This window comes from Polistes fuscatus, unplaced genomic scaffold (genome assembly GCF_010416935.1).
Source record: "Polistes fuscatus isolate 324 unplaced genomic scaffold, CU_Pfus_HIC Scaffold10, whole genome shotgun sequence".
Lineage (NCBI taxonomy): Eukaryota > Metazoa > Arthropoda > Insecta > Hymenoptera > Vespidae > Polistes > Polistes fuscatus.
This window is the reverse complement of record NW_025112998.1, coordinates 5,667,094-5,677,037: the sequence shown is the minus strand read 5'-3', so window position 1 is coordinate 5,677,037 and position 9,944 is coordinate 5,667,094. Positions and strand designations below refer to the sequence as shown.

Here is a 9,944-nt window from a genome sequence, read left to right as displayed (position 1 = left end):
GGAAATAATAATTATTATTGATTCACTCTGTATACGCGCACGTAATATTTGGATACGAATAAATCGATGCCGATTAATCGTGTGAAAAAAATAATTATCGATCATTTCGTTGTCAATACGAACACATTTAGAAATGTATATGTATAAATGAATATAAATGAAAAACTTTGATCGGCCAAGTTAGGGAAGAAATTGACAAAGAAAAAGTGTTCACAATTCTTGTACTTGTATGTAAATGGGAAAATGAAAAAAGAGTAAGCGTGTTATTAATTAAGAAGAAAATAAAATAAAAGCTCTCTTCGAATAATCCGCTTGTTCGAAGAAGACACAGTTAGAACGTCCTAAATAACTAACATATTCTCTACAATTGCAATATTCTACTTTTTTACAAGGTTCGTGCAATCTTCGTACACTTTGACTATTTCTAAACGTAATCGATCAGAATAAAACAAAAAATATTTATATATATGTAACACGCGAAGTATCGCATGCATTAATTATTTTCTATTAAAAAATATCAAAGTTTAAAAGCACAATTGGAGAAAAAGAAGAATAATTTTCTATAAAGAAAAAATGATATAAAATTAAATTAATATTGCTTCATATCGATAAATAAATCGCTGGTCGATTTAAAATTTGAAATAAACACTTGTACGGGATCGTGAGAAATTGTATCGATTATTTTTATAAATCGATTATTGTTATTGTATCAGTAATCGAGAATTATAATGATGATGATGATGATGATGACGATGATTAATTAATGAAACGTCAGAGAATGTTAATGATGGTTACATGGAATTTTTCAGTATGCACTGTATTTATTTTTCTATCCTATTATTCTATCATTGTCATTATCAATCTCTACAGAATAAATTCAAAGAATATATGAAATGTTAATTATTATTATAGTGCGATTATTAAATTTTACGTCCTAGAAACATAACTATTCGTTAACTCGTATAAAAATAATTAATTAGTTATTACAATATTTTATGATTTAATTTAGTCATTTAGAAAAATGCTGATTATGATTGAAAAGAAACAAATGTAAAACTTCGAGCATGCTAACTTAAAAAATTAATTAACTTAAAAAATAACATTTTAGTCGAATAAAAAATTAGTATTTTTTAAATCGATTACGAGCACGACTATGAAACATATTCAAAAAATCATATCATTCATTTAAATGCACAAAAATGTAAAGCCTAAAATTCAATTTCACTATTATACTCAACGTGCGAGGTAATATAAAAAAAAAAAACAGTTCGATTATTAGATCTATCGTTAATAGTGAAAGAAATAAAAAAAGAAAAAGTGATATATGAAATGAATCGCTTAAAAGTGAAAATGATATTTCTTGGCAATATTACATTTAACAATCGAATTTGGTAAGCATTTGTCGATAATTATTAAATGATACGCGAGATGGTCATTTTAAAACATTTTACATATACATATATACATGTACATACAAGGTGCTCCAAAAGTTAGTTTACAAAAAAAGATTTAAACAAGAATAACAAAAAATAAAAAATCAATAAAATTACGATATTTAATTTTGTATTGGAAGGTATGAATTGTCACCTATAGTTTTGTTTTAAAAATATAATCCCACGATGCTATCATTCTAAATAAATAATTAAATATCTACCAGAAAATGTTACTAATTTTTTCAATTAGGTAAAGTAATTTCTGGGACACCTTGTATATATCAACATATATAGATATATACAAATACATATATGTATTTCGATCATGCGATCAGCTTACAAAGTCAATCGTTTATTGATATTCATTATAGATGAACACGAATGCACCATTGCATTAGTTCAAGTATTTTTGATACATCCAAATAAAACTGTGATGCGTATTATTTAAACGCACTACCACATTTCATATCATCATTCATCGGTGTATTATATAAATCATGATGAATTGTCTAATGATAATTAATTAAATAAAAAAATATAAAAAACAAGTATTATTATACAGGCATCATCGAAAATAGATAATAAAATTTTGTGAAAGCTTGGCAAATAATTATTAGCAAACATTAATCGTGAAATAAAAACACACACACATACTATGTTCGATCGTTTACCTATATGCATACATAATTAAATTAGTTCAAGTTATAATCTTGCATTCATTATTTCATTCGATCAAGTAAATTGAACAAAAATTCAAGGATGCGTACACGTTTTTCATACGTTTTCATGAGTGTGAGAGAATGTAACAGAGAGAGAATATAAATAATTTACCTGGAATAAACAAAATGCATTTAAAGTTTGTTATATAAAATGATAAATTGTTAATCACGTATCGTTAGAATGCACAAAATTAAGATAAACACGTATACTATCGGATTAAAAAGAATTTCAATGATTAAGTCAATGATATTTCTTTTTAAATATCTACTGAAAAATATATTTAAATAAAGATACATAAAAATTGTCCAAAACATAATCGTTAACAAAATCGTCAAATGTTACAAATAATTATATTATTATTATTGGACAACACTTCGAGTAGCTTTTAGAATCACAGAGCAACAGTTAATATAAAAAACATATAATATTTTTCCACATGGATTAAAGAATAAAAATCCAGGAAAATAAAAACTAAACAACTAACAATAAGATTGAAGCTTCTTTGCTTCTTCTAATCGACAAATCGCATGGAACTTTTGCAAAAAAATTCTGTACCTGAATCTATTTTAAAGCGCGGTGCATAGGATTCGTTATACGCTTTTGAAAATAAAATCCGGAAAAAAAGAATAAAAAGAAAAGGTGTGTTTGTGATAAGTTCGAAAGATACAAAAAAATAAGAACAATTTTTCTATCTTCACGAAAGCATCCTCGTTTCATAAAGCGAATTATGATATATATATATATTAATGATCATAAAAATTATTGTCCCTGTACTTCGTTATTGATCCGATAAACCAGAAAAATTATATATCGAAGCTACGAGACAATGAATAAAAATCTGTTCCTGGCACCAATGCTTTATATCCCTCGCATTCTTCTTCTCATTATTCTACCTTCTTTTCTTTTTTTATTTTTTATCAAGATTTATTGAAAATGATAACATTTTTCAGTTCTGTCTTTTAATGGATGATCTAAAGTGGATAATAACCGAAGCTCTCTACATGAAAAGGAATGATTAAAGAATATCTCATAATCTAGAAACAAGAAATAGCTGTTTATAAACTCTATGGCATATGTACATTAGTTATTTTATCGAAATTTAATAAGATACAGATGTGGTGCAGTTTAAGGTACAAATAAAATGATAGTCTTCCGATAGAACACTTCTTTGGTTTCTTCTTTTCTATTCATTTTCCTCCACAGTTTCATCTATAACTTTATTAAGTTTATGATTTTGCCAATCTAAAGTAATGTTGTCCAGATGATTATCAAAATCAACAAGATTACGATATTGTTCATTTTCCAACAAAGTATATAATGCATCTGTAGGTGCAACTCCTCCTTCATAGAATATACTATAAAAAATTTAAATAAGGTAATTTTTTAGATAAATAATTAAATTTATACGTTAAAATATTATGAAATAATGATAGAAAATATACTACTTGGCTTTGTCTTTGAGCTTCCATTTTCCATCCACAAACTGTGAGATACGTAACGGGCTTGATGTCATATTAAGTGTCATCTCTTTATTATCTACCTAGTAGAAAAGTAAAGAATCAAATCCAGGTCTAATATATTTTCATATAAACATAATTATACTTACCACAACAAGTAAAGCACCACTACAATTTTCTGCTATTTTATCTGCTATTCTGTGAGCTGGTCTATCTGTACTGTAATAAAAAATAATTTTACTTAGAATAAATATTACAAAAAATAAAATAAGCATACACAAATAATAATAGATAAACAATATTTACCTTAAATCATTAATATTTTCGTTTGCAAGATAATAACCAGCCAATATCAGACCTTTACTCGTAGCTAACTGATCAACCTAGAAAAATAAATCTAACATTTATATCTATTAAATGGGAAGACAAGTGACACAAGAAACATAACCTCAAAATATGACAGTTGCATTAGAAAGTATATCATACATATACCATTTTTATTGATAAAATAGTAATAAATATAATATTCTCATTAGAATTTGTAAAGAAATAATAATAAAATACTTACAAGAGTAAGTGCAATTTCCGCCATTGGTGAAACATGAAGACAAATATGGAATAACGGTATTGCATCCTCAATACGTAACTCCGAGGGTTTCCCATCGTTCTTAGTTTTTAATCTAGCAAGTAACAAACCATTGATAGCACAATGTGGGTATTTAGCAGCGTGTAAAATTATTTTACAATATGCACGAGGAGAAAATATGACGTCTGCCATTTTCTTTGATAACGGAGTATGTTGTTCGAGACGGATATATAATTACACGTCATGCTTTCCCAAATGATTCGCTTCCCTTCCACGTCACGTGACCCACAACTAACCAATCAACGTACAAAAGTGCCGCCGCAATTTTGTTACCATGGTGATCGCACAGCTGATCGTGTATGTAAACAGACGCTACTGTCAGCATATGACAGCTTTACCTGACAATTAAACATGGATACCACGTGCATATATTATATTTTAAATATTAAGTTGTATAATGTATTTAAAATTCTCTCATCTCGTGAATAATTATTTTTTTACATATTTTATACTTTTTTACTTACTTTCTATAAGGTAAACTTTGTTATTGGTAATGAAAATATAAGAAGAATTTTTTTTATAAATATATACTTTAATAATAAATTATCAATTGTTCGATAAGAATAAATTTTAATATTATTTTATAGATGGCTGACCTTTCTGATGATTCGGATATAAATCCGGAAGAAATTGCACGTATAGTTGAAGATATTGAGAATCTGGATAATAACTTGCTTAAAAGTTCATTTAAAAAACCGAGCCGTACAAGAATAGATAATGAAGATTCTACATTAGCGAGTAATACGGATACCAAGAAAAAGGTTCTATTTAAAGGTTTGAATTATATCGGATACTTTATAATAAATCTAAATGTGTATTGAAAATATAAACTTAAATTTTTGTAGATTATAACAAAGAAGATCCTTTGGTAGATTTAATATCAGACGAAGAAGAAATACCATTAAAGCAAAAGAATGTTATTGCACAAAATGCTAAAAGTACTTTAATGGAAAGTTTATTTGGTATTAAAACTATAAATAGTTCTGTATCCAGCATTCAATCAAGCGATAAACCAATACTATCATTGTCTGATACAAGTACAGATAATATTAATCCAGTAAAAAGTTCATTGAATCAAGACAGTCAATTAGATTTAAAAGATGAGTCCGTTGTTCCTGAAAATAAACCGTTAAAGCAAATAAATATACAAAGAACACAGAGTACTTCTTATATTAATGATGGTACTACAGCAAGTACACTCAATAAATTGAGATCGACGACTGATAAATCACAAAAATCATTATTAATGGAAGACTTATTTGGAAATAGACAACGTTCTATTTCTACTCAGAATATTAGCACTCAACAAACTGTTGACAAAATTGGTACAAAAACAACTGCAGAATATACAACAGATATTATCAAAGAAGACAATCCAGTTAAATCTACAACGATCGGATATGCACCTACTACTTCTGTGTCTAGAGAATCACGTAGGGGAAGAAAAACTTCGAGTATAATTCATGATCCTTTAGGTTTACTTTCTTCACCTCAACCTGAATATATTTCCGAATTGGTAATCTTAATTTAAATTCCACTTCCTTCAAAGTATTACTATTATATGCATACACTAGATTAATAAATTATTTTTATTTATAAAGAAATCAAAAACAGCTGAAACTGCTCAAGACTCAAGTAAAAATAAATCAACGAATCAAGATCTACCAGAATGGTTAGGTGGGACAAAGAAATCGGATAATAAAAAACAGCAGGAAGTTGAACAACCTTCTTTGGATAATGCAGAACAGAATATTACACAGCAAAAACAGCCTTTTGAAAATTCACGAATACAACATAACTTCAACATAAACAAACCAATCAAGACAGACAATAGTGACATGAATAATACAGCTGTACGTCAAGAAGAATTACCAATACTAATTAGTACACAATTCGATCAACATGCAGCAATTATGACTATGCACCAACAGGAACATGAACTAAGAACAGCTGCAACTTTATCTCATCAAAATGATCAATTAAATAAGCTGATAGAAACTCAAAAATACAAATTGACTGAACAAGAAAAACAATTTAACATGCTTATTAAAAAACAAATGGACAGACAAATCTTACTTGAAGCGCAAATGAAACAACAGCAAGAGCGTATTAATCATTACATTCAGGTAAGTGATACATAAAAAATAATAAATAATTATTAAAAATGATTATACAGTTTTTTTATTTCTTTTTGGATATTTAAGACATTGATGGCACAACCCACATCGTTGCCAATACCAATAAATTTTTCAACGAATCAAACTACAGAAGATATGCAAGAAGAGAAAGATAAAATTATTTTTGAAAAATCAATAGACAAATTAGAATCGGAAAAGTTATATTTGGAAAATACATTGAAAAATTTAAACGAAAGACATGAATATGAATTAATAATCCACGAAGATTCATACAAATAAGTATCTTAGATCAATTTTTAATTAAATGTTAAAAATGTGTAGTTTACGTATATATTTTTATGATATTTTATTTTTGCAGAAGGCAGATTACATTCCTTCAAGAAATGATTAATAAATTTGAAAAGAAATTTCGTAATGAAATAGAGATTTTACAAAATGATTATGAATCGCAAATTGAGAAAATTAAAGCGGAGAAAATACAAATAGAAATAGTGTATAAAGAAGAAATAGAAAATTTAAAAGTAATATTAAATTCTTTTAATTCTATGAATTATAAATGCGCAAATATAATAATTAATTTATATTATATTTATATATATTTCTAGAAAGAACATGTAAAATCTATTCAAGAAATTTGTGAAAGGCATACTATGAATATAAATCTTTTGCAAAAGGAACATTCACAAACTCTTGAAAATATATCAAAAGCTAAAGAAAGAGAAAATTTAGCAGTGACATCTGTAACAAATTTTAAATCAGATATTGAGCAGATGTTACATAAATCTAATATTTTAATCAACAATATAAAGACTGTACACGAAAAATTAAAAGATAAGGATGAGAAAATTGATAAAATAAAAGAAGAATATTTAAAATCAGAAAAAGAATACTTAGAAGGTATATATGCTTTAAAATAAAACTTAATACATTTAAACAAATCAATATTAATATTTATTTTACGACTTTTTTTTTACAAAAAACTATAGTAGAAAGACAAAGTGTAGAAAGACAGAAGGGTATCTTGGAAGAAGAACGCAAAGAAATTGTAGAATCTATGAAAAAACTTGAATCAAAATTTGTACAACTGACATCGAATATTCAAAAGCAAAGTCTGCAATATGATGAGGCAGAAGAAAGACTTAATACAAAAGAAAAAACATTAACAAGGGAAAGAGAATTATTTGAACAGAAAGTTATTTGGGAACGTAAACATTTAGAGGTATAATATTAAAAACATAATTAAATTTTGTTTAAATGAACATATGATTATTAATATATGATGCTTGTAGAATTTAAGGGATGCATGGATAAAAGAACAAGAAAGACAATTAGGAGCAATTGCACAAGAAAGAGAATCAGTTATAACAGAACGTGCAAAACTAGAAGTTTTCGATAGATTAAAATCTGACGACATGGCAAAAGCAGAGGTATTGACAAATAAAAATTAATATTTAATACATTTTATTATTATTAATATTAATTTTTATAGTTGGAAGCTGCTATAAGTGCTGCTCAAAATGCGAATAGTCGTGCTAATCAAGAGAGACTGAAATGGCAAGAAAAAATAAAAGAACTTGAAATACAACAGCAACAAATCCAAGAAAAGGAAAACGAACTTATACTACGTGCCAAAGAACTTGAAAACTTAACACAGGTAAGGGATATTGCAATTAATAATTAGAAAAAAATATAAAATAATGAAAAGGTATTTTTCTACTAATACATATATACTACCAAATAGTCTGCACTAAAAAAAAAGGATGAAGGAATAAGGGCGTTAAAACAAGCACGTCAAATAGAAGATCAACATAAAGAAAGGATCGGTCAATTACAATTACAGCTTGAAGCATTAGCACAAAGAGAAACTAAAATTGCGTCTGAGAAATTACACTTAGCAAGGTAAATATGAAATCAAATAGATTAAAATGAAGTAAAATTAAAAATTATGCCTTTTTTATGATAGAGAAAGATTAGCATTACGAACTTCTCAAACAGAAAAACCAGTAAAAGACTTAAAAGTAAATATTCATTCTACATATGAAGATATTCCAACAGTTTTATCAGATATTCCTACTTCACAAGTTTTACCTTCTTATATGGTAATGATTAATTTTTTATTAAAATATTAAAAATTTTATTATATAAAAAATTTTTAAAAAATAAATATATATTATACCGTTTATAAATGTTGCAGGAGATTATCGATCCACAATTAATAATGCTAAAATTAAATTTAGATAACCAGTTAGATGTCACCAATAAATACCTTGAAACAATGGGTATTTAATAAAATATTAAGCATAAGTGTGTACAAAGATTGTCTAATTCATTTATTAGAAAAATTACATACCTTGCATATGAGATCAACAGACTACGAATCTGATGAATTCAATTCTGCATTTTCATCTAATACAAAAATAAAGAATGTAAATAGAATATTATATAAATAGGTTAAAATATACAAAATAAAATTATTTTATATGATTGTAGACAGAGATTTTTATACAATTTCATATATTAAATATAAATTAGGATATAAAAGAAAACTTACCATCGGAAATAATGTCAAGATTGCAAAGAAAATCAATATTATTTCTGACTTGTTCTATGTGTAGAAATGCAGATTTAGCTTTGTAAAATTCATTACTTACATGATTGGTACATGCCACCTGTACAAACAAATTAAATATGATATTATTTATCGGATTTATCGGATTAAATATTCATTTATACTTACGATATTATTAATTATCTTTTCGGCGTCTATGTTATCATTTTGTAAGATTTCTAAAGGTCCATTAGCAGCTTGAAAATTATTTAAAAATTCTAAAGCATTTGAAAAAAATTCTACCGATTGTCTAAACAAATAATGTTATAATAAATGTAAATATGAATGAGAATTTTTATAATAAAAAATTTGTAAATGCCAACTTACCGATGGCATTCATGCGATATTGGTAAACCCTGGACATGTTTGGATTCAAATAACAATTTTTTTACCGCATTCTCGTGTGTAATTAAATAATTACAGTTTTTACTAATAATCTCTTGACAGTCCATACTTTCATCTAAAAGAAATTGAATATGATTTATTATTCTATATCGTACAGTAGCAAAATTGTATTAAAAAGTGTTTGTTACTATATTTAATAAAAAATCATAATTCATTACCTCGTAAAGCTTTTAACTGATTCATTAAATTTTTATATTCTTCTAACTGTTGTTCTTTATCATTTTTATACTTTTCACAACAAATATTTCTCCTTTTTTGTAGCAAACCTCTTAAGGATTCTATTTCTTCCATATTTAAACAATAATTAAAATATTATAATATGATAATATTTTTTTTCAAATAAATCAATTATTCAATACACATTAGAAAAGATTATTTTATTATATTGTCGCAATAGATCTCACTAAATTGTTTAAATTTTTTAAACAAAGAGCATTATTAAGACAGTTGAACGTGCCACTGCTGCCACTTCAAGATTATTAATCTATAAAAAAAGTTACTATAGTTTAATATTAAATGACAAATAATAAATCATTA

The 9,944-nt window shown here is 26.2% G+C and overlaps 3 protein-coding genes across 10 annotated transcripts; 1 reads left to right on the top strand and 2 right to left on the bottom strand.

Moving 5' to 3' along the window:
• Positions 1–3,188: 3,188 nt before the first annotated feature.
• Positions 3,189–4,635, bottom strand: LOC122525864 (ER membrane protein complex subunit 8/9 homolog). The gene is made up of 5 exons (XM_043648854.1): positions 4,179–4,635; positions 3,917–3,993; positions 3,760–3,829; positions 3,599–3,693; positions 3,189–3,508 (listed from the first exon to the last, which is right to left on the bottom strand). Exons 1-5 carry the CDS (start codon positions 4,386–4,388, stop codon positions 3,337–3,339), a joined length of 624 nt encoding a protein of 207 aa, XP_043504789.1. The 5' UTR covers positions 4,389–4,635; the 3' UTR covers positions 3,189–3,336.
• Positions 4,636–4,693: 58 nt separating this feature from the next.
• LOC122525951 (kinesin-related protein 4-like) lies at positions 4,694–8,709 on the top strand. The gene is made up of 13 exons (XM_043648992.1): positions 4,694–4,730; positions 4,844–5,030; positions 5,102–5,772; positions 5,858–6,382; positions 6,461–6,669; positions 6,753–6,915; positions 7,000–7,291; positions 7,381–7,613; positions 7,684–7,821; positions 7,884–8,048; positions 8,136–8,293; positions 8,358–8,493; positions 8,589–8,709. Exons 2-13 carry the CDS (start codon positions 4,844–4,846, stop codon positions 8,679–8,681), a joined length of 2,970 nt encoding a protein of 989 aa, XP_043504927.1. The 5' UTR covers positions 4,694–4,730; the 3' UTR covers positions 8,682–8,709.
• Positions 5,196–9,870, bottom strand: LOC122525866. Of its 8 annotated transcripts, none has more exons than XR_006305897.1 (7): positions 9,566–9,870; positions 9,330–9,462; positions 9,132–9,252; positions 8,946–9,063; positions 8,745–8,800; positions 8,571–8,660; positions 5,196–5,371 (listed from the first exon to the last, which is right to left on the bottom strand). XR_006305897.1 is itself a non-coding variant. In XM_043648861.1 (6 exons), the coding sequence occupies exons 1-5, from the start codon at positions 9,696–9,698 to the stop codon at positions 8,783–8,785; spliced, it is 411 nt and encodes a 136-aa protein (XP_043504796.1). In that variant the 5' UTR covers positions 9,699–9,870; the 3' UTR covers positions 8,644–8,660; positions 8,745–8,782. The 8 variants fall into 8 exon arrangements, 4 of the variants coding, with proteins under 4 accessions (XP_043504796.1, XP_043504793.1, XP_043504794.1 ...); XR_006305896.1 differs by having other exon boundaries at positions 8,571–8,615; XR_006305898.1 differs by having other exon boundaries at positions 8,571–8,615; positions 9,046–9,063.
• Between the last annotated feature and the right edge of the window lie 74 nt (positions 9,871–9,944).

Excerpts from the sequence above, each read along its gene's own strand:
- LOC122525864 (XM_043648854.1), bottom strand. The coding sequence starts at position 4,388 with ATGGCAGACGTCATATTTTCTCCTCGTGCATATTGTAAAATAATTTTA. Across the intron at positions 3,994-4,178 it reads CGGAAATTGCACTTACTCTT|GTTGATCAGTTAGCTACGAG; the intron begins GTAAGTATTTTA and ends TTATTTTTCTAG. Across the intron at positions 3,694-3,759 it reads GTGGTGCTTTACTTGTTGTG|GTAGATAATAAAGAGATGAC; the intron begins GTAAGTATAATT and ends CTTTTCTACTAG.
- LOC122525951 (XM_043648992.1), top strand. The coding sequence starts at position 4,844 with ATGGCTGACCTTTCTGATGATTCGGATATAAATCCGGAAGAAATTGCA. Across the intron at positions 6,383-6,460 it reads GTATTAATCATTACATTCAG|ACATTGATGGCACAACCCAC; the intron begins GTAAGTGATACA and ends TGGATATTTAAG. Across the intron at positions 7,822-7,883 it reads ACGACATGGCAAAAGCAGAG|TTGGAAGCTGCTATAAGTGC; the intron begins GTATTGACAAAT and ends TAATTTTTATAG.
- LOC122525866 (XM_043648858.1), bottom strand. The coding sequence starts at position 9,698 with ATGGAAGAAATAGAATCCTTAAGAGGTTTGCTACAAAAAAGGAGAAAT. Across the intron at positions 9,064-9,131 it reads AAAAGATAATTAATAATATC|GTGGCATGTACCAATCATGT; the intron begins GTAAGTATAAAT and ends TTGTTTGTACAG. Across the intron at positions 8,801-8,945 it reads TCTTGACATTATTTCCGATG|ATGAAAATGCAGAATTGAAT; the intron begins GTAAGTTTTCTT and ends TTTTTGTATTAG.